Source organism: Oryctolagus cuniculus, chromosome 13 (assembly GCF_964237555.1).
Source record: "Oryctolagus cuniculus chromosome 13, mOryCun1.1, whole genome shotgun sequence".
NCBI lineage: Eukaryota > Metazoa > Chordata > Mammalia > Lagomorpha > Leporidae > Oryctolagus > Oryctolagus cuniculus.
Genome location: NC_091444.1, coordinates 104,998,266 through 105,022,216, shown reverse-complemented (window position 1 = coordinate 105,022,216; position 23,951 = coordinate 104,998,266). Strand labels below are relative to the sequence as shown.

At 47.5% G+C, this 23,951-nt stretch overlaps 1 protein-coding gene across 8 annotated transcripts in view; it reads right to left on the bottom strand.

Moving 5' to 3' along the window:
* ARHGAP21 (Rho GTPase activating protein 21) overlaps positions 1 to 23,951 on the bottom strand; it is a 154,244-nt gene that overhangs the window by 30,342 nt on the left and 99,951 nt on the right. For 6 of the 8 annotated variants that reach the window (XR_011381744.1, XR_007909763.2, XM_051820955.2 and 3 more), the window contains 3 exons: positions 22,724 to 22,778; positions 14,481 to 14,510; positions 11,314 to 13,183 (listed from right to left, as the gene is read on the bottom strand). Coding sequence is in view for 6 of the 8 variants with exons in the window: in XM_051820955.2 (XP_051676915.2) it covers positions 11,314 to 13,183; positions 14,481 to 14,510; positions 22,724 to 22,778 (1,955 nt within the window). In the remaining 2 variants the exon portion in view is untranslated. The remainder of the gene's footprint in view (positions 1 to 11,313; positions 13,184 to 14,480; positions 14,511 to 22,723; positions 22,779 to 23,951) is intronic. The other 2 variants (XM_051820956.2, XM_051820960.2) reach the window with 1 other exon arrangement.

The window sequence follows — 23,951 nt, the reverse complement described above, 5'->3', positions numbered from 1 at the left end:
AACTTCCAAAGGCAATTATTTTACGATCTGGAATTTCCTGGTGATATGGTTTAATTTTATTAAGTTTGGAAGAAATTTTTGAAACACACTCGATTATAAATCTGCATTTCAGGTAAATGAGTCTTCAAAATGTCCGTGGAAAATGTGTGCTATGGAAAAGTACGCATGGATTTCAACACTTTTTGTGCCAAAATAAGCTTATCTTTAAATTCCATCTTCCCGTGAGTTTGTAAAGTTCCCGCACGTGACCCAGCAAGGGGTCGAAGGCAGCTCCTTGTTCTAGGAAGGCAAGCATTTGTCCATGTGGGAGAGGGCACGGATGCTGGGCTGAGCCTCTCAACTCCGCCTGCATATGGTAAATGCACTTCACGGAATTAAAGGGAAAAGGAAATTTACATTTAAAACATACTAATTACATTACCTGATATTTATGACCTATGCTCATAAATCCAATTCTTTATTCCTTTTAAAAAATGTGAGAACTTTTCTATTGTATTTAAAGTATTATTTCTGCTATAGTTACCTTATTTCCTAGTATGAGAAGACAAACATTACTTATTTCTCCAAGTGGAAAACAAACATTTTCATTCTCGTATACAAATTTATTCAAAATCATTGTGCTTTCAGCTAATTTCTAGGTTTTTAAATATTCAAACTTAGGGGCTGGCGCTGTGGCACAGCAGGTTAATGCCCTGGCCTGCAGCCATACGGGCGCTGGTTCAAGATCCGGCTGCTCCACTTCTAATTCAGCTCTCTGCTATGGCCTGGGAAAGCAGTAGAAGGCCCAAGTCCTTGGGCCCCTGCACTCATGTGGGAGACCCGGAGGAAGCTCCTGGCTTTGGATCGACGTAGCTCCGGCCATTGCAGCCAACTGGGGAGTGAACCATCAGATGGAAGACCTCTCTCCCTCTCTGTGTAACTCTTTCAAATAAATAAATCTTAATATTCTGTCAGATGAAAACAAGTTCTACATTAAGACTTTAAATACTGCATGCAGAACAAGTGGTATAATCATTCATGTTAAACTGATTTACATAATCAAAGAACTGACTTCAGCAATGAGCCCTCAATTCACTTTTCATTAAAAGCCCCGTAGCTCTTTACAATACAGAGAACATAGAGGGCATCAAGTTATGGTATATTAAAACTAATGTGATCATTGTTTCTTAAACTGTTAAAAAAAAAAAAAGGCCTAAATATCTAAAAAGGTTGTCTTATTTTTTGAAAACAGCGTTTTCCAAAGGTAGACAAACAATCCTAATAGATCATATATACTCCATAATTCCATATGGATTTTTTAAAGTTGAGGATATACTGAAGTTATTATGTTTATATTGATTATTCATATCTGAATAAACTTTTACTGTGATTTATTTTTATTAATATTCTAAAAGAATATTTTAAAGATATAGAAAAATCTAGAAAAATGAAGCCATGTGCAAAAGTCAAACAGACATACTGTGAAACTTTATGTATACCTGTTAGTGTTATTTTTCTAAAAAAAAAAAAAAAAGGAAGGAGCCCTCACACAAGGGTACTTCAGAAGTTCATGGAAAAAAGGAATTGAAAGATAATTAAGTTTATCTTGGTACAGAAAATTTCTGAAGGTCCCTCACATGCATGGGCATCTTTTTAACTCCATTTTTCACGAACTTTTGAAGCACCCTCATGTGCAAAGAGCTCTTATAAATAAGAACCACTCTAATCACAACAGAAAAAGAGCAAAGCACACGGAAAGACACAGAAGGGATACAAAGGCCTAGTAAACTGTGCAAACCACGGCTGAAACTCTCCTAAGCAGGCGAGAGGCTCCCACCTATCAGCTGGTGCCCCTCGCCCCTCGGCCCCTTCGTTCCTCCATGCACTCCCTCCCCAGGCCACCCGCAGAGCCTGGCCGCTGCCATTCAGCTGCCGGCCTCCAGCTCTGAGGCTCAGGGGGATTCGCCGGCTTGCCTTGCCCTCCAGGGCACGGGCGTGTGATCATGATCCAGGCCACACCCATCCCAGGGCCCTGTCCCCGCGTCCACGGTGACCGCCCAAGGGCTAAGAACTTGACCCTGTCAAGACCCTGTTCAGTGCCTCCAGCAGATGCAGTAGTGGACACTGCGAAAATCCCTTTCTCTTCCCTTTCTTGGGAACAAGAAGTGTGAACAATCAACACATGCCAAGCTGCTAGTGACCACCTTTTCTACCAAGTAGAGAAAAAATGAAATTAAGGGATAAAAACAGAAAAAAAATGCAATTTTGCTGACTTCTCCTGCATATCCACTTCTCCTGCCATGAATGGAATCAGGTCTACCCAGAGCTTCTTTGGAGCTAAGATAAATTGAGGGCTAATTTCAAATAGCACTGTATAGTCTGTGGCCAACATAAAGGTGGAAGACAGTGTGCCTGTGGCTCCCTCCCAGGAACCACATGCCTGCCACCCACACCCACGTCCAGTGCTGCAGGTTACAGCCAGACCAGAACAGGCCCTGTCCACAATGTGCTGAGTTACCAAGAACGCCCCTCCCAGTGCCGTAATGGCTCTAGAAACAAGTGTGTTAGACACGTAACGTATGTTTTACAATTAGGGTTAAGAATAACTCAATGGGGGCTGGTGTTGTGGCACAGTGGGTTAAAGCCCTGGCCCACAGTGCCAACACTCCACATGGATACTGGTTCCAGTCCCACTGTTCCACTTCTGATCCAGCTCCTTGCTGGTGAGCCTGGGAAAGTAGCAGAGGATGGCCAAGTGCCCGGGCCCTGCCACCCATGTGGGAGACCTGGATGAAGCTCTTGGCTCCTGGCTTTGGCCTGGCCTGGCCCAGCCCCAGTCGCTGTGGCCATTTGGGGAGTGAATGAGTGGATGGAGGACTTCTGTCTCTTTAACTGTGCCTTTCAAATAAATAAAATAAATATTTGAAAAAAAAAATAGCTCAGTGAGACTGGCAGAATTTCTGAAACAGAATGTGGCAACACAGTTTCTCTACATTGTTATGCATTTTACTTTATCTCTGCTGGGAAGAGGCCCTCCTACCCCTCCCCAAAAGCCAGCATAATAAGGGAAGGTACGTTAACACTACAATATTAGCTATTATTCCAGAATAAACCGGATATGCAGGAGGAGAGGTAAATTTGAAGAGTTGGAAGAAATGATAACTGACATAAGATTAAATAAGGCTTCCAAAACAGCAACCATATGATACATACACCTTTTTTCACTGGTCTGTTCCAACCCTTACACACAGGGACATTCACAGCAAAAGGCCTAAAATGCCAGTCTATACCTCAAGCAAGCCAAAAGCTTAAAATCTTTGAGATTTTTTTTGTCTTTAAGGAAAATGAGAAATATTAATAGAATCTTTGTCTTAAACATAAATTCAAATGTGACAAATATTCTCTCTTTGCGTACTACTAAGTTTAAATCAAGGAGCTGAACAGTTACGTAAAGTTAAATTACCTTCATATGTGCAAAGCTCTTTGCAAGTAGCATCTTACTCATCCTTGACAATGCCATTTTTTCATCACTGATGTTTTTATTTTTATAACCTACATCAAACCCAGTGAAAAAAGTCGTCCTTAAAAACTGGGTTCTCCAGGCAAATTTCACTTAATACCAATTACTGAACAATACATTCATACTCAATACTGGACATCAGGAGAAAAGGTTATAAAACAGCATGCTGAACATTAAACTAACACCTTTATATTAAACTAAAAAGGATATAGTAGAAAGACTGTAAGACACTGCATACCATAGTGGAAAGATTATAACTTGAGTACACTAAAGTACACGTCTAGCCTGTGGTCGTCAGGTGACAGATCCTACTCGGAACAGTAAGTCCTGTTACCTTGCACACGAGCTAGCAAGAGATGCCACCCCTGGGTTCAAACATCCCCTTTTTAAAAAATACTAAACTCAGTCATCATTTGAGGTGAGTTTTTTGTTAAGATCAAGCATATTTAATGGTCAGTTTCTCTCTCTCTCTCTCTTTTTTTTTTTTTTAACAGGCAGAGTGGATAGTGAGAGAGAGAGACAGAGAGAAAGGTTTTCCTTTTGCCGCTGGTTCACCCTCCAATGACCGCCGCGGCCGGCACACCGTGCTGATCTGATGGCAGGAGCCAGGTGCTTCTCCTGGTCTCCCATGGGGTACAGGGCCCAAGCACTTGGGCCATCCTCCACTGCACTCCCTGGCCACAGCAGAGAGCTGGCCTGGAAGAGGGGCAACCAGGACAGAATCCGGCGCCCCAACTGGGACTAGAACTCGGTGTGCCGGCGCCGCTAGGTGGAGGATTAGCCTAGTGAGCTGCGGCGCCAGCCAATGGTCAGTTTCATGAACAGGCAGGGTAGCGTGCAGGACAGCAACACAGCACATCCTCGGTAAAAACCCAAGTGGAAGTAACAACGAGATATCATGTTACAATTGCTGTGAATTTTTTAAGCTATTTCTCCATTTGAATGGGAGAGTGACACACACACAGAGACAGACAGACATTCTAGAAAGATATTCTCTATCCACTGGTTCACTCCCCAAATGGCTCCAATGGCTGGGGCTGGTCCAGGCCGAAGCCAGGTGCCCAGAGCTCCATCTGGGTCTCCCACATGGGTGGCAGGGGCCCAAATGCTTGGGGCATCTTCTTCTGCTTTCCCAGATACATTAGCAGGGAGCTGGATCAGAAATGGAGCAGCCAGGACTCACACTGGCCCTCCAATATGGGATGCTGGCATTGCAGACAGCAGCTCAGCTCACTGTGCCGTGACACCAGGCCCACTTTGCTGAATTTCTGCAGTGCCATAGATCAGACTAGTTACCCTCAAGTTTTAAGATTTCAGGGGTAGCCAGTGCTGTGGCATAGCAGGTTACGCCTCTGCCTGCAGCATCGGCATCCAATATAGGCACTGGATTAGAGTCCACCTGCATGTTGGAATGCCTGGTTCAAGTCCTGGCTCCTCCACTTCCCAGTCCAGCTTCCTATTAATGTGCTCTCCGGAAGGTAGCAGGTGATGGCTCAAGTACTTGGGTCCTTGTCACCCATGTGGGAGACCTGAATGGAATTCCTAGCTCATGGGTTTGGCCTGTACCATCTCTGGCTCTGGCAGGCATTTGGGGGAGAGAAAAAGCAAATGCAAGATCTCTTTGTCTTTCAAATAAAATGAACATAAATATTTTAAAAACAATTTAAAAATAAATTAATGTATCACCTAGAACATAAAGGAGCTGGACCGGGTGACCAGCATGGTCAGTTCAAAAGCACCATAATCACACATCTGCTAAAGGGGTAGAATTATCTGAACCAGAAGTATGCACTGAGCCTAGCGCTTATGATGCCCACGTCCCACACGTAAGCACCTGGACCCAACTCCTCAGTCCCTCTGGCTCCTGGCCCCAGCTTCCTGTCAATGCAGACCCTGCAAGGCAGCAGTAATGATTCAGGCAACGGAGTAATGATGCACGTGAGAGACCCTGCACTGTTTGCCCCTCTCTGCGTGACTCCCAAATAAATAAAAATACATTAAAAAGTAAAAAGAAATGGCAAAAGGATGGCAAAATGAATTTGAGACAAAACCCTAGATGCAGCTAATACAGCAGTTTTTTTTTTTTTTAACATCTTAATAATTGTTAAGAGTAGTATGGATGACAGAAGTGTAAAGCCAGGATTTTTTTTTTTTTTTTTTTTTTTGACAGGCAGAGTGGGCAGTGAGAGAGAGAGACAGAGAGAAAGGTCTTCCTTTGCTGTTGGTTCACCCTCCAATGACCGCTGCGGCCGGCGCTCTGCGGCTGGCGCACCGCGCTGATCCGAAGGCAGGAGCCAGGTACTTATACTGGTCTCCCATGGGGTGCAGGGCCCAAGCACTTGGGCCATCCTCCACTGCACTCCCGGGCCACAGCAGAGAGCTGGCCTGGAAGAGGAGCAACTGGGACAGAATCCGGCACCCTGACCAGGACTAGAACCTGGTGTGCCGGCGCCGCAGGCGGAGGATTAGCCTAGTGAGCCGTGGCGCCGGCCAAAGCCAGGATTTTAGAACACACGTAACATTTATTTACTTGAAAGGCAAAGAGAAAGAGACAGAGAGAGAATAAATACAAATATCTCCCGTCCACTGGCTCACTCCTTAAATGCCCACAAGAGCTGGGGCTAGGCCAGGCTGAAGCCAGGAGCCTGAAACCCAATCCTGGTTTCTTGTGTGGGTGACAACGACCCACGTCCTGGAGCTGCCTACCTGGTGCCAGCACACGAAGTTGGATTAGAAGCAGAGGCAGGACTAGATACGGAATGTGGGCATACCAAGCAGGGGCGCAACCTGCTGCCCCGGAACACGTTTTAACACCGCTACTGTCCAATTAACTCATGAACAATTCATCACGGTGCTCTGCAGTTACTAATGAAAGAAGCTGAGATTTATCTTCATGACTTATCACGTAGCATTATTAAGTGTGTGGGGGTGGATGGGAGGGAGTTACATAGTACTGTTAGTGCCTAACATTCCCATTTGCCTTCATTTTTCTAAATCCTGGTGGTACAAAAGAAACATTAGATGTGCAGCAACAGGTAGGAGGATTCTTCTTTCTGTAAGAAAGAACTGTGTTACAGTTAACAGCGACTCAGCTTCATTCTCTGATGTCTTCAGGATAAAGCCAAGGCACTCGCTTACTCTTCCGCACTGCTATAGTTTTCAAATAACAAAAATAATTATTAAAATCTGAATGTAAGATTTTGTTAGTGGGGCCAGCGCTGTGGCGCAGCAGGGTAACGCCCTGGCCTGAAGTGCCGGCATCCCATATGGGCGCCAGTTCTAGTGCTGGCTGCTCTTCTTCCAATCCAGCTCTCTGCTATGGCCTGGGAAAGCAGAAGAAGCTGGCCCAAGTCCTTGGTTCCCTGCACCTGCATGGGAGACCGGAAAGAAGCTCCTGGCTCCTGGCTTTGGATTGACGCAGCTCTGTTGGAGTGAACCAGTGGATGGAAGACCTCTCTGTCTCTACCTCTCTCTGAAACTCTCTCTTTCAAATAAATAAAAATAAATCTAAGAGATTTTGTTAGTGACAGTATGAAAGCATGCCTTAATTTTTTCCCCCTTTACCTTTTTATATAAATGTCACAAAAAATAACACGGAGGATACACCAACACTCTCACAAGTGTGTTCTAGAGTATATACACCCATGAGAAATTCTAAATAAAAGGTCTCATGGTCCAAGATTTCTGAGAGAATCATTTTCTATTCTTCCTGGACAATTCACAGTATGCAGGAGCACACCAGCAATTCTGAAGAAACAACGTAGACAGGTGGATAAAAACGTGTCTTCAGACCCAGCACTTCTCAGTGTTTGACCACTGCGCTTCTTACCAACATTTAAGACGAATGGAATTAGTGTTCTTGGAACTCCCCACAGAGCCTCTGGGCTTTACGTCACCTGCTGGTACCTGGCCTACTGTGTCTAAAACATGTACGTGCTACAGCTAGAGAAACACCTATGGGCCACATAAAGCCACAGACGCTAATAACAAAGGATGCAGCGTTATCGTTTTATCACTTCCACTCAGCAAGGCACTGGCAACTCTTCTATCAATGGGCATTTGTAGGTGTTTATTTATTGAACAGCCCTGCCTTCAGAGCACACTAATACACAATTTTTAGACTTCCAGGCCACAAAGGATTTTTAGTTCATTAAAAAGTTAAATGTGTTTCAGATAAAAAAGTATACTTGTAGTTAAGCCTAAAAATGGGTACATTTGATATCAGGCTGTAAAAATGAGACATATACTAACATTCTTCTCAATGCCTTTACTTCAAACAGCATTAAGAACAGAAAAGTTCTGCAAAGCCTCAAGAAGTTGGCATTGCACCATCTCTGGGAGCAGAGTGCTATGATGCACACATCCATGGGAGATGTTCACACACAGAAAGACAGGGACACAAACTACACACATCCATGGGAGATGTTCACACACAGAAAGACAGGGACACAAACTACACACATCCATGGGAGATGTTCACACACAGAAAGACAGGGACACAAACTACACACATCCATGGGAGATGTTCACACACAGAAAGACAGGGACACAAACTCTACGTTGGTGTCTTGCTTCTTTATTTCTTCTACTCCACTGGGTTCTTGGAAAAGTTCATGGAAAACACATATCATCTTTTAATTCCATTTCTCCATGAACAACAGTTCAAGGTGTTCCCTACATGACTGACCCCACAGTGACACCTGCTACATGCTAAGCTTCCCTGAGGCATATGTGAAATAAAGGGACTGTCGAGGCATCCTTATGCTGGGCAACTATGAAAGATCAAGCACTTCATAAAACAGGAGATGCCATTCACCAGGGATTCTGAAGGGGACTTTAATATGTACTCCAAGCAGAAAAAATTCAGAGCTCCTTGGTGAGCACTTCTCCTCTCAATGCATTAGTAAAATGGTATATCTGCGTTGATCTGCACACAGAGAACTACACAGATCTTTATGCTGCGATTCCACCAGCCTTCTCTCTTTAATACCATAACTGCTCTCGTTGTATTCCTGTACCTCACAGGAACTGCAGGAAACATTCGCCCTGTGAACGGCACGGTTTTTACTGCTCCATTGTACTAGATTACATTGTTCCTGCCATGTAGGAAGGAAATACAAGTAGGATCCCACAGGCCTGGCAAAGACAGCCATGAGTCGTACGGCCTTTTATGTTTTAAAAATATTGCACAATAATCATTAGTGTTCAGTTGCTTTCTTTAAAAATATCTACTCTACTTGATGCATAAGGTTCCATCTGTAAGATTCTACTGTTTGCTGGGTGTGGCCTTTTTAAAGGTACCAAATATGAATATGAGTAAAAGGTTGAGAATCTCCACAGTGCTTGTAACTCAGATACATATTGATAAAATTACAAGTTATGTGCACCTGTTGTAAAGTTGACTCAGTCTCTGACAGTCCAAGAGCCTAACAAAGGCTTCCCTAGAAAAGAAACACTCCGAAACATTACTCAGAGAGATGCGTATCACACTGTAAAATACGGGGAGCTGCTTCCATAACCTCTTGGGGTGCAGGGCTAGACCCCGGGCAACTCCAGGGGGTGTTCTCTGCTTTGCTGCCCTCCGGGATGAGGCTGAAACAGGCAGTGCAGAGTCCCTGTCTCTACCACTTGTTAGCTGGGTGACCTCAGAAGAGGCACTGAACACCTCCACACCTTGACTTTCTGACAACCTGACAATAATACTAAGGACACAGATCATAACCCTGTTAGCTGAGAATGTCTTCAAGCTGTATAGTAACTATGACTAGAACACCATTTTGCTGTCCATTTAAGCATCATCTCAAAGTTGGTCATCGAGCCATTATTTCCACAAAGATTTATAGAGTCCAGTTTGCTAGCCATCAGGAACATACAAGTAAAATAGATTTAAAATCTCAGCCTAGTTCTACAGAGAAACTTGTGATTAAAAAAAAAAAAAAAAAACCCACAATGGTGCTGGTGCTATGGCATAGTAGGCTAAACCTCCGTCTGCGATGACGACATCCCATACAGGCACCAGTTCGAGTCCCGGCTGCTCCACTTCCGATCCAGCTCCCTGCTGATAGCCAGGGAAAGCAGCAGAAGATGGCCCAAGTGCATGGGAGACCTGGAAGAAGTTCCTGGCTCCTGGCTTCAGAGGGGCCCAGCTCTGGCCATTGTGACCATTTAGGGAGTGAACCAACAGATGGTAGACCTTTCTCCCCGTCTCTCCCTCCCTCTCTTTGTAACTCTACTTCTCAAATAAATAAGTAAAATTCTGGGGCCAGGGCTGTGGTGTAGCAGGTAAAGCCACTTCCTGCAGTGCCGGCATCCCACATGGGCGCCATTTCTAGTCCCGGCTGCTCCTCCTCTGATCCAGCTCTCTGCTATGGCCTATGAAAGCAGTAGAAGATGGCCCAAGTCCTTGGGCCCCTGTACCCACGTAGGAGACTCGGAAGAAGCTCCTGGCTTCGGATCGGCACAGCTCCTGCTGTTGAGGCCAACTGGGGAGTGAACCAGTGATTGAAAGACCTACCTCTCTCTCTCTCTCTCTCTCTCTCTCTCTCTCTCTGCCTCTCCGTCTCTGTGTAACTCTGACTTGCAAATAAATAAATAAATCTTTAAGAATAAAAATAAAATCTTTTAAAAAAACTATGGAATATGTCAAGTGGAAGCAAGTGTTGGGGAGACACGCAAGGGAGCTTCAGGGACACAAATGGCACCTCTGCATCCGTGTCTGGAGCTTACTGTGGGCGGGGCAGTCAGGAGAGGCTGCCTGGATGAAGCGCCCCAGCTGTAGTGAGGGAGGGGCGCTTGAGCATCTGTGCAACCTGGCCAGGTGGGGAGGAGCAGAAGGCTCGGCTGCCTGCACGGGGGGAGGCCCCAGGAAGACTCCAGGCAGAGGCCTAGAGGGTGGAACCTGCTGTGAGACAGGGAGGACTGTGGACTGGACGCTGGGTGGGATGGGAAGGAGACAGGGCGTTCCAATCAGAACCCACCGGCTGCCACAGGAGAGCTCACCCAAGGGGAGCTGCAGCCCAAGACGCTGGGGACCACAGCTTGTGGCACAACCCAGGAACGAAGGCGCTTTCCAAATCCAGGCCAAGAGGTCTTAGTACAAGGGACCACTTCAGTGAAAGAAAGGCTGATGATTAATTAATTAAAAACCCTGTTGCACTGGGCTCTTCGAAACAATGAATCAACAGCTACATCTAAAAGGATCGCTGATTCTAGTGGCCCCAGATGGTGGGGATTTGTTGCATCAAAATTAAAATTAGGGGCCGGCACTGTGGTGCAGCAGGTTAATGCCCTGGCTTGAAGCGCCAGCATCCTATATGGACGCCGGTTCAAGACCCGGCTCCTCCTCTTTCAATCCAGCTCTCTGCTGTGGCCTGGGAAAGCAGTAGAAGATGGCCCAGGTGCTTGGGACTCCCGGACCCACGTGGAAGTCCCGGAAGACGCTCCTGGCTCCTGGCTTCAGATCAGTGCAGCTCCGGCCATTGCAGCCAACTGGGGAGTGAACCAGTGAATGGAAGACTCTCTCTCTCTCTCTGCCTCTCCTCTCTCTGTGTAACTTTCAAATAAATAAATAAATCTTTAAAACATTAAAATAAAAAAAGGACCAGATACATCAAGTTGTTGCTGTTTTTCTGAAGGAAAATTGATTCTAGAAGGAACTTCCTAGCGCAGTAAAAAGCTCATGGCTCTAGTTAAAGTACAGCTTATGAAAGTCCTTACAAATAAGTGAACCTCGCGGGGTAGGGGTTCAGCGCCCGTTGACCTGGCAAGCGGAGTGCTCGCGTGGCGGACGTGCTGGCCAGTAGCCCCGGACTCACCTATGAAGGGGATGGACGCCAGGGAGTCGCCGGGCGGGCTGGCGCTGGACGCCTTCCGCTCCTCCAGCCGCTTGATGTGCACCTCCCGGCGCGCGTCGTTGGGCAGCCAGCAGGTGCTGTCCGAGCCGGCCTCCTGGTCATTGACCGCCAGGATGTAAGACTGGTGCCGCAGGGGCTGCGGCGTCTGGCGGCCGGACGGCGGCTTCTCCCGCAGGACCACCGCTTCCGTGCCATCTGCGGGGTGTGGCTGCGGGGCGCCAGCCTCTGCGGCGCGGATGTCCACGTCCCGTAGACTGACCGACAGCTCGCACTCCGCAGCGGCCCCGTTCTCGCTCGTCTGGGCAGCCGGCTTCGCAGGCGCTCCGGAGACGGAGGGGGGCTTCGCGGGGTCCGCCTGGTGGTCGGGGGCACTCTCGGGTCGGAACCAGGTCTGCTGACTCAGCACACTGTTCTCATGTGCGTGAATGACGGGTCTCTGATCCTTGGTGCAGACCAGCGAGTTCTGGCTGACCGCTGGCTTCGCGGCGGCGTGCGCAGAGGGCGCTTTTAGGGAGTGGCTCCGGACTTTGACGAGGGGCGACCTGTCCTGTGCGACACCCCGAGCCAGCGGCGCCCCACAAGCCGTCGGCACAGTTCTGCTTGGCTGCAGCGCCTTCAGGTCCAAGGGCGGCTTTTTAAACTGCGGCGCGCCCGGCGCGCCCCGCCCGGTCACGCGCCTGCTCTCCACGCTCACCGCGCCCGGGGCCACGGAGAGATGCGCGCCCCGGAAGGCCTTGGGCGCTTCCCGCACCCCTCGCCGGTCGTCCCGCTCCGCAAACCCGCCCCACCGGGAGGCCTGCGCCCGCTCCCCGTTGGAGTCGGGGGTCTGGCGTTCCGCGGGCTCCCCCTGCCCCTCCAGGTAATCCCAGGACCGAGTCCGGTGCTGACTCAGGCCGACCGGCGGGGACGTCAGCGCGCCCTGCGACGCGCTCCGCGGGCAGTACCGCGTCAGCACCGGGTCCTCCAGCCTCTCCTGGGACACGCTGCGCTGCCGGATCTGCGCCGCCGGCGGCACGCGGTCGTGAGAGGTGCTCCGGCGCCGCACCTGCGAGGCGGCGCGGCCGGGGGCCACCTGGCTGTAATCCGCCGTGCTCCGGGAGGCCGCTCGTAGACTGTCCAGTCTCTCCTGGATGGTCCGACAGCCTATGTGCAACCTCCGGTTATCAATATACTCTTTGTACGTCTTGTAGTTTTTCCAGTCTATGCGCTGATGGGAATTTGGGGAGTAGTGATTGACAGCTATGGAAGGGGAGTCTACCGCGTGAGCCCTGTCACTTGGGATTCCTTCTGAGTGCCCAGCGTAGTTTCCAGATTTAAGTAGGCCTCCGGAAGGGTCCAGGGACCTGGAGCCTGCAGCGTGGTGGATTCTATGGGCGGCGGGGACTGATGATGGCGGAGACGTGGCCCTGGACACTGCTTTTAAAGAGGTGTGCTCGTTCGCGCCGTACCTCACTTCTTCAGTTCGATGGGAAGGGCCTGTGTGGCTCCCTCTGCCGGGTAACACATCTACAGCCTTCTCAGAAGGCACAATAACACTCCTCACGCTTTCGTTGCAAACACACACTGCCGTGTTCGATTTTGCAACATCTGTGGGTGACGGAGGCACTTGGATTTCCATGCGGTAGGCCCTGCCAGGCGGCGTGGGTCCTGGGGTGCTGGTCTGCTGTTTGCTCAGTGGGGCGTCTGCAGGGGAAGCTTCCGCTGGCTGAGCCGCGGCGGCGGGAGGGGCAGAGGGCAGCCAGGGGTAGCAGACAGGCGGCGGCTCCGGGATATTGCGAGCGTTGCCGCTGTAGGCTTCGTTCCCCTTCAGGTAGGCATCTTGAGAATACGCCTGCATGGAAGCCAGAGGAAAAGTGTCACTGGAAGTTCACGGAGAGAACAAGTTTGCACTGTTGCAGTGCCCTGTCTCACTGTACTATGGCTGGCTGACCCTGTTTCTAATTGGCAGTCTCTATAGCACACGTGCACACGCGCGCACACACACACACACACACACACACAACAAAGGGCACTCTGCAAATATGAAAAAGAGCTAGTCTCTTCAACAAATATAATCCCTTGTTTTCTAAGAAGATGTGAAACACATCAAATGTCTTCCCCACCAGCGAGGGACAGCCACAGAGCTTCTAAAATCCTCCCCAGCCACGCTTCCCCGCTGTCCAGCAGTTGATAGGGCAGATGGCTGCCTACAAAGTCCCAGCAGAGAAGGATTCTTACCTTTGGCCAGAGAGAAGGCACAAATACTAAAGTCTCACTCAGACACACCGTAAGCACTATTAACATCATGCACTACATACAGTTGTTTAAACTCCCTTGTCAGTTAACTATTACAGATCCCCTGAAATAATCCACTGATACATTAAGCCTTTCGATAGCCATGCTAAATATTTTGCTATAAAATAGAATTGTGCATGTTTAAGAAATTAAGCACATACATTAAAATGTATTAAAATATCAAAATGCATTAAAATATCAAAAAGTTCATTCTTTATATAATTTTTTTTTACTTTAAGCTAATGCAAAATTATCTTGTAGAAAGTATTGATCTCTTACTTCTTCCAAGGAGACATTTCACTGTTAGTAACAGGCAGGCATGCAGCTCGACTTACGTTTTTATCAATTACTTGTAAAATTATCTGGCAGTATTTTTAGAAACTTCAGAAGAGCTGAAGTTAACTATGGAGACTGTGGAACCGCACTCATCAACGCAGCACAGGGTGGCATCGTGCATGGGAGACCGCTGGTGCGGTAAGGCCCTCCCCCATCAAAGCAGCCTCATTCACCGCATCCTGTGTGTGCATCAGACAGCCCGCAAAGCTCAAGTGCAGCCACGCACACAACACAGCAGCCAAGGACCAGCAAGGAGGCAGGGGAGATGCTTACAAAAGAAACACTGATGTGGAAACAAGTTATGCTACAGTAACAGTTAGGTGCAAGATGTACAAGGAAACCACAAATAAAAGAAGGAAGAAAAACCACACACGACACACAGTTTCTGCAAATTAGTAAAATTAACACCATGGAGGGGTTTCTCTAAGCAAACTCAGAGTTAACAGACTGGCTTATTACAGATCTCTAAAAAAAACATGACTTACAAAGCAAGGGAATGGCTACTGTGCATTTCTTACCAGTGCTGTGACATCCTTTGTAAATTGCAGCTAGCAGAAAATAGGAAAACACAGAAGCTGCTTACTGATACAAAGACGGAATCATGTTGTCATACTGACGCTGGAAATGGCAAACTAAAACCACGTCGCTACTGACTGCTCCGCACGGCGTCGAGAGCTGCCTGCGGAGCACCTCCGTCCCTGGCTTCTCTCCCGCGCTTACTGGATCTGTCCACCACCGTAGACAGCAAACTGCACCTGGTGCATTCCTAACACAGTGCGCACTGCTGGCTGATGATGTGCTACAGAGCCTCCCTTCCACGGAGCAGCACTGGGGGCTCATCTGCCCCAAGCTGCTTCCGTCTTGGCTTCCAGATGACCAGATGAAGGCTCGACTGTGCATGGAAAACAGTGCAGCCTCCTCCTGGCCTGGTCAGCCAGAGCCCAGCCACGAGCTACCAGCTGACTGCAGCTGCCTCCACTCCATGATTCTGGGAGGAAAAAGACTTTTCTATTAAATGGCTTTCACTCCCGAAATACAGTCTTTCAACACTGCAGCTTTTGTACTATGCGTTGTGAAAATAACTACATGAAAACATGACTTTGAGTGATTCTTACCTTATAATAAATATTACAGAGTGCAGACTAGAACGCAGCGAGAAATTCAAGCTAAGCATACACAAGAAAACACACATTCCAGGACAACTTTATAGCATGAACACTGTCATCACCAGCCTCTTGGAAAGCTTTCACGTCTAGGAGAGGGGGCCAGGTGGGACAGTGTCCCTGCAGAGTGCTAGTGGCGCTCGCTCCTTTACGTCTCCATGGAGGGAGACGCCACGCGGCAGCTTGAGTTTCCCAGACCTCCACCCCATTAAGTGCCTGGTGAAACTCCAAGGGAAAGCGCTGATGTATTTGCCATGGAACCCATTCCCCCCACCCCCACCCCACCCCCCACCCAGAGATTTAATACAACTGGAATACCTGCTTGGGGAGTGCCGCTTTAGAAATAATAATTTAAAGATACCTCCTTCATTCAAACTGGGGTAAGAAAAGTATATTTTAGTAACAAAAGTGTAAGGGTGCTTCAGAAAATTCATAGAAAAATGGAATTAAGATATGTGGAGCAAGAAAATTGTGAAAGCCATGCATAGTGTCTTCATGAGATACATTTTCCACTTATATATGGCTGGAACTATTAAATACTGGAAAAAATATTTCACAGTCCCTCAGACTCCTAACAATGATTCCAAACAGTAAGCAGTCTACAGCCACAAGTGAAGAAGGCAGAAGGCATCCTTAAAGCCATACACGTGGAGCCTGCCTGAACAGTGGACTCCCGGAATGGACCTGCAGAATGGAATGCAGTGCTGTAGTCCAAGGCGAGCAGAGACAGTGGAGAGAATAAAGTGTGAAGGCCCTGAGGAACGTGACGGAATAAGCTCACACATTCTAGAAATTCAGGCTAGCTTATCCACTTTGTTTCTACCCATTCACTTACATGTTTAAAGGCCCCTGGTTCTCGTACAATTTGAGAAGTATTACCTTTCCCCTGGGGAGGCAGCCCGGCCTCTAGGATCACTGTGGATTAGTCCGCTCTCCACGGACAGGTGGACGGCACGCCTAGGAACAAGTCCGGTGTGGCCGTGGCCATCCCGAGAGGCACAGACCAAGGCAGGAGTCCTCTCTCCCCGCGTTCCCCTCGAACCCCAGCTTCCTGCTCAGGGTCTTCCGAGGAAGAAGCCTGAGACAACACTGCGCTGCAAACAGAGCTGAGCACTTCGACCTGCTTACGGCTGTGGCTGCCGTGGGCTTTCCTCTGTGTGCCTGGTCACAAGGGCCCAAGCACCCATGGCCAGAGATATGAAGGTTTTATCTACACACTGGGGATCTAAGTTGCCAGCTGACATCATTTAGTTGGCACAAAGTATCATTTAAACAAAGTAATTTGTATTCTTATATCATGACGTCAAAAATCATCCTGTATTAAAGTTTGTCTGAAATGGTATGACCTGGAAATTTTTAGACCAATGTCCTAAGAATTGTATATTCAGCTATCAATCATTTTGAGCCTTAGTTTTATTTTAAGTCCAAATGGATGCACTTGCAGGCATTTTGGTGGATACAGTCAACACTTAAATTTTACCAACTGAATACTCTTGGAATTCAACAGAATTTGCAAAAAAAAAAAAATTCAGCCAATTTTTTTCCATTTAGCTTTTTCATATACTACTCCACATTCTTTCCTGAGCTTTCTTTCCCTCATACCTAAGTTTTATATCTTATAGTAGTTCAACAGTTTGGATTTTAAACCTCGGGCCATCCCTACTAAAGAGAGACCAGTAGCTGCCCTGTCAATCCTATCAGATCCAAAACAAGAGAGAGAGAGAGAGAGAGAGGAAAATAATAAGAAGGGAAGATAGGAAATGCCAGGATCTCCATCTGGAACTACAGCCATTCAGAGCACGCGAAGTGAAATTCAGTATTCACAGTCAGGATACAGGTGCAGTGACCAATAGCAACCTTTCTGTTGCGTTTTCGGTAGTGCTACATCAAACATCACTGTTACCACTTCTATGATATTGTCTACTAAACAGTAACAAAATAAATAAAACAGCAACACAAAAAAGCCGCAGGGTGAATCAGCTGGGAGGATGAGAAGCCCTCCTGCCAGTTCACGTTGGCAGGTTACCTGTTCACATAATGCCATCGTGTGGGACAGGAGCAAGGACAACTCGGTCAGACACCATCCACGCCGCAGCGAGGAGGGCGGGGAGACGTGGCAAGGCAGCTACATGGAAACCTTTTCAACAAACATGGACTATTCTCGTATTTATTTAGGAATAATTTTTAGAGAAAAACCAAGTGACCGTGGCTAACCTGGGCAGTCTGAAAGGTATCTATAGAACTCCAACTCTTGCTTCTTCTAGGCAGGAGGTTACCTTGATTCACAATTGATACATCATTTTTATACAGAATATTGGACTGAGTGCAGAACCTACAAAATGACTGTATTAGAAGGCACTCTAGGCCGGCGCTGCGGCTCACTAGGCTAATCCTCCGCCTTACGGTGCTGGCACACTGGGTTCTAGTCCCGGTCGGGGCGCTGGATTCTGTCCCTGTTGCCCCTCTTCCAGGCCAGCTCTCTGCTGTGGCCAGGAAGTGCAGTGGAGGATGGTCCAAGTGCTTGGGCCCTGCACCCCATGGGAGACCAGGAGAAGCACCTGGCTCCTGCCATCCGATCAGCGCGGTGCGCCGGCCGCAGCGCACCGGCCGCGGTGGCCATTGGAGGGTGAACCAACAGCAAAGGAAGACCTTTCTCTCTGTCTCTCTCTCTCTCACTGTCCACTCTGCCTGCCAAAAAAAAAATATATATATATATATAAGGCACTCTCACGAAATCTGAAGATAAGCCTTGGTAGGAGCTTTTTGCAATCTGTGTCATTATCCACGGAGTGGCTCCGAGTGCAGAGGGGCCGGTCAAAACAGCCACTCTGGCAGGGACCCGTGTGGCAGGACCACAGTAAGCTGGTCTCATCCTCAATGGTGGGAAGGGGCCGGGCTGAGACTACAGGCCTCTGTCGCAGACCCGCCGGGGCCAGATCCCAGCACTGCTGTGGTATTCCCCGCTGTACTGGACGAGCTATTTAACTGAGCCACACAGAGTAGGCAGGCGCTGCCCTGGGCAAGCCTAAGACATACCCAACAGCCCCCAGAGATACCAGAAGGGATCCACTTGAAATCTAATTCTGAGCCCAGAGACAAACGCTCAACAAAGGATCATGGTGGCACAGACATCAGGAAGCGCAGGTCCATTCTCTCGTCACTGCGTCAGTCAAGGAAGGGTTTTCTTCGGTCAAAGCCAAGGCCTGGGAGCCCTCCCAATTCTGGGGGAATCTAATCGTCGTTGTGATGGTGTGGGGAGGCGAAGGCCTGCGGGTGACTAGGTCCCTTTATGAAACAGGGGACACACAGCCAGGAGGCGCCCTCTAGCAGACTGCCTGCCCCCACACCTGTGAGAAACGCAATCCTATGGTCTTCTAGCTACCCACAGCAGCCCAGGCAGCTAAGGCTGCCTCACTGCGTAGGGGACTTGATGGGTAGTGAAAATTTCATGTGTGCGCAGAAAACATTTCATAGAGAAACAAAACCATTTTTTTAAATTAAACAAAAAATGCTTTTGATTTTGTAATGGTATCTGAATAATATAAACCTGTCTAAATACTAAATACACTGTCAAAATGACTAAAATGAGCGTAATACTACTCACACTGTTTATACAGAATAGATGTGTTGGTTTAAAACATGAGGCTGCCAAGTACAGGAGTATTATTATCAGAACTCTTTTAAGAACATAATGAATTATCCTAATTTCACTTCTTGCTTCTCCCACATCATATCTGTGCCACCCATAAATCAGAAATCTATCATTAAATATCAGTCCTTACCCGAGTCAAGGTTTAAACTAAATTCAATTTTCTGTGCTATGTATCAAAGGCGAGCTGAGCATTTCTGGGGTAATTTGGTCAAGTCAGTTCTGGGAACAAAAACCCCGTGGACCATCCAACCCTGTGGCCACTCAGGCACACACAGACCGAAGGACACTTCCCCATGGACAAGTGATTTTCAAGTGACTGTAAAAACGTTCATGCTATGTGTTTTTTTACAATGACTGTCCTGTCTTACAATGACAAAAAACGTATCTGAGTGACAGTTTTCACAAGGGCACAAGTCCTCCGAGGGCTCCCTCCAGGTCATGGCCGATCACGCCAACCAACCGCACCACAGAGGCAGGGCTCTTCACAGAACATGCGAGTCTGGGATCTGGGCCAAGGACAGAGAAGCAGGCCAAGATATGGCCTTTTAAAAATTTCACATTGTTTGTGTTTTATAAGAGCTTTAAGAATGACCCTGGCTCGGCCAGCACCGTGCTCACTAGGCTAATCCTCCGCCTTGCAGCGCCGGCACACCAGGTTCTAGTCCCGGTCGGGGCACCAGATTCTGTCCTGGTTGCCCCTCTTCCAGGCCAGCTCTCTGCTGTGGCCCGGGAGGGCAGTGGAGGATGGCCCAAGTGCTTGGGCCCTGCACCCGCATGGGAGACCAGGAGAAGCACCTGGCTCCTGCCATCGGATCAGCGTGGTGCACCAGCCACAGCGACCATTGGAGGGTGAACCAACGGCAAAGGAAGACCTTTCTCTCTGTCTCTCTCTCTCACTGTCCACTCTGCCTGTCAAAAAAAAAAAAAAAAAAAAGAATGACCCTGGCTGATAGTCCACAGAAAAGCCATTTATGTAGAAAAGAAGTTGCCATACCCTAATGCCTTTCACAGAACAGTGCATATTACATAGTAATTGTACACATATACACTCTTTGACTGCCTAATTTATTGTAATACACTCAAATGTGAACCAAGGCTAGGTTTAAAACTACAGTCTTGGGGCCAGCGCTGAGGCTTAGTGGGTAAAGTGCCATCTGCAGTACCCACATCCCAAATGGGTGCCGGTTCTAGTCCCGGCTGCTCCACTTCCGATCCAGCTCTCTGCTATGGCCTGGGAAAGCAGTGGAAGATGGCCCAGGTCCTTGGGCCCCTGCACCTGCGTGGGAGACCTGGAGGAAGCTCCTGGCTTTCGATCGGTATAGCTCCGGCCATTGTGGCCAGTTGGGGAGTGAACCAGCTGATGGAAGACCTCTCTCTCTGGGTTAACTCTGACTTTCAAGTAAATAAACCTTAAAAACAAAAAACAAAACAAAACAAAAAACTAGAGTCTTTTCTCGTTCAAACACACACACTAAAGATGAATTTTATGTGGTCACACAGCAGAGCGGCAGAGCCGTTCACTAACAAGCCCTGAGATCTGTATGCTCATGGCCTCCACTGAACCAAGGTCTCCACGTTTGCAACAGTCTGTATTTTACTTTTAAACTTACTCGTCTAAAATAAAATCTCGCAGCACAGATGAATCAACTTCATCGTCTATCGACCGTATCATCAGAAAAGTGTTCCTTTCCTTTCATTAAGTGGTTTGCTGCTCCTCATTAACCACACAACAGGTTACAGAAAATGCTGCGTTGAATTCCTTCCCCCCAGATTCAGTACAAGGCCAGCCATTCTGGGACCGGAACTGTTCTAAATGGGATCCAACCAATGCCTCCATCTTGGCGAGGATGGAGTCTGCCGATGATCAGCCAACAGCCTGGCTGGGGAAGCTGATTCTGTCTTCATGTCTTCAGACTCCAGAAGGAATCAGAGTGAAGCCTGCGCGACCGTTAGGGGATCATCTTCTTAAACTGTGTAAGAAGAGCACTGGGTGGCCGGGTGTGTGGCACGGCAGTGAAGACACTGCTTGGAACATTTGCCAGGTCCCGTATCAGTGCCTGAGTTTGAGTCTTGGCTCTGTGCCCCATTCTGGCTCCCTGCTAATGTACACTCCGGGAGGCAGCAGGTGATGGCACAAGACCTTGGCTCCTGCCACCCCCGTGGGAGACCCAGATGGAGCTCCAGGCTCCTGGCTCGACCTGGCCCAGCACTGGCTGCTGTGGGCAGTTGGGGAAATGAGCCAGTGGATGGGAGAATCTTTCCCTTTCTCTGCCTTTCAAACAAATAAACAAAATTCTTGGGAAAATAGAAGACTGCCCCCCCCCCCCCAAAAGGCATTAAAGCAGAATCCCCTATGTATTTGTGTTTAGTGACTCTCACAAGCCATTGGTTTCAATGGTTACGTCTGCTTCTCTATGTGCGGAATGAAGAGCACAGGTCTCCACAGTTGCCACTATACACCAAGGTAAATTACTGCAGAGAGCTGTCACCTTCCTTGTTGAGCCTCCAAACACCAACAGAACCATATGCTTAAGAAGGGGACTGGGGGCTGGCGCCATGGCGCGGTAGGTTAATCCTCCACCTGTGGCACCGGCATCCCATATGGGTGCCGGTTCTAGTCTCAGAGGCTCCTCTTCCGATCCAGCTCTCTGCTGTGGCCTGGGAAAGCAGTAGAAGTTGGCCCAGGTGCTTGAGCCCCTGCACCCGCGTGGGAGACCGGGAGGAGGTGCCTGGCTCCTGGCTCCGAATCGGTAGCTAGTTGGGGAGTGAACCAATGGAAGGAAGACCTTTCTCTCTGTCTCTTCCTCTCACTGTCTGTAACTCTACCTTTCAAATAAATAAATAAAATCTTTTTTTTTTTAAAAGGGGACTCTGTTATCACTAATAAGCCACTCCTAAATAAAATCTACACGCCTTGGAAACACTGGGTGGCCTCCATGACTTCAGTTCATTACACTTCACATGTCAGTGAACAGGACGAATCATGACGATGGGCTTTAGTGTTTTCAGATTATTTAGGATCTATGTTGAGCTAAATTCAAACTAACCATTATAAATAAAAAACATTCCTATACCATTTCCATTCCCGCCACAGAGATTCCATCAGCTGCTTTTCTTGAATTTAGCTATAAGTTATAAGGAAAAAACAAACTGTTCACAAAAATGACTTAGGCCACACTTCAGTAGTCACTGCCACCTCCCCACCTGACTTAAGCAATCACAGTTACTCAAAGGGTTTTGCTCACAACGTTATATTCCTGAGCCAAAGAAAAGTCTAGTGTTCTGGAATGAAACATTTTAATGGTCTTGTAACTTTCAGCATTACTTAAAATTCACAAAGGAGTTAACTATCCCATTCCGTTTGTTCCCTTCTAAAATAACAAGACAGACAAGTATCTGACAAGAAAGGCGGGGCTTCCTCAGAAAGACTTGCACAGACCTTCCCGTAGGTTGTGGACCCCACCCGAGGTGAGCGTCACTTCCACTGAGCGAACTCACACTGTTCACAAAAGTGCTCAGCTAGTTCATTTACGGACGTAATTTTTGTTGGGAAATGAGGAAATGGCTTTCAGAAAATGTCTGTCCTCATGTTGAAACAAAAAAAGATTCTAGTTCCTGGGGCAATGCACTTGCAGTCTGTGCTGTGGGGTTTTGGTCAAAGACTACGGAGAAGGCAAAGCTGGGTGAGACTCCAGGAACCCCAGCCTGACCACAATGTCGAGAGTTTACTGCAGAGCCCATCACACATCCACGTCTCTTCATGCCAGAAAAGACACCGGTCTTGCTTGGCTCTGTCAAAGGTAGAGAATTCCAGATTCTGCTAAATGATCCACAGAGTGTTTTTCCTAAAATCATTGTTTTAAACTCAAACTACCTCTATCTCAAAAAATATTGTCTTAACATTCATGGCTATAAAACATTTCATATTTGAATAAATGAAACTTACCACTTGGAGAATGTCTTCATCTTTTGGCATAACACTAAGTTCCAATGCTGTGTCACTGAAATTGAAATATATATACTTAGATTTTAGCAGAAGTAGAGGCATACAAGGAAAACCAGTTAACTCGGAAATACTTTCTAATTGCTTGAGTGTTTAATCTTGGTTTTCTTACACTTTCACCCTTTAAAACCACATCAGTAGAATGAAGCCACTCTTACATACATGAGTAATTACACACACAAGAGGGCACTGTGCCATGATGTGCTATTCATAATCAGTCATGTCTTCTACTTCAGAAGTATAAAGTATGTTAAATAGTCCTGGAACAAAACTCATGTCAATGTCAGTATATATTTACTCTTTATTCATCACAAAAAATTACAGCTTTTTAGCACATATTCTGGTTATCAAGCTTAAAAGTCATCAACATAAAACAACAAAGAACCCTTAAATGTAACATTTTAAGCACTATTAAACATCCCAAGTTTGAAGCGTTCCCTTCTGGCCCCAGAGGGGAAGGGAATCAGTTCCCCATCACGACTGCTGAAAGGACTCACATTTAAAGCTATTACTGGGACCGGCGCTGTGGCGCAGCGGGTTAATGCCCTGGCCTGAAGCGCCAGCATCCCATATGGGTGCCGGTTCTAGTCCTGGCTGCTCCTCTTCCCATCCAGCTCTCTGCTATGGCCTGGGAAAGCAGTGGAGGATGGCCCAAGTCCTTGGGCCCCTGCACCCGCATGGGAGACCTGGAGGAAACTCCTGGCTCCTGGCTTCGGATTGGCACAGCTCCGGCTGTTGTGGCCATCTGGGGAATAAACCAGTGGATGGAAGACCTCTCTGTCTGTCTCTATCTCTCTCTGTAACCTTTTTAAATAAATAAGTTTTTTTTTTTTTTTTAAAGCTATTACCATCTCAACTACTGGCTTCACTGAGCCAACCGTGAACCTTTACAGCAATGGCTCCAACACCTCCTGCTAGTCAGACAGACAAGTTTTTCTAGGTCTAAAACATTCAAACAGGCAAATTCCACTGAGCCTTGTGACCCGGAATTAGACTCAGAGGTAGCTGGCACAGTGGTGTAATCTCTATCAAGGGCTTCAGACAAGCAGTCACTCCAATATAATCAGAAATAAAGAAAGAGTCAAATCAACAACCAAAACCCAAAAGTCTAACAATTTACTGGTACATCTGACAGATTCGAATCATTATTTTGAGGTTCATAGCTGGTAAG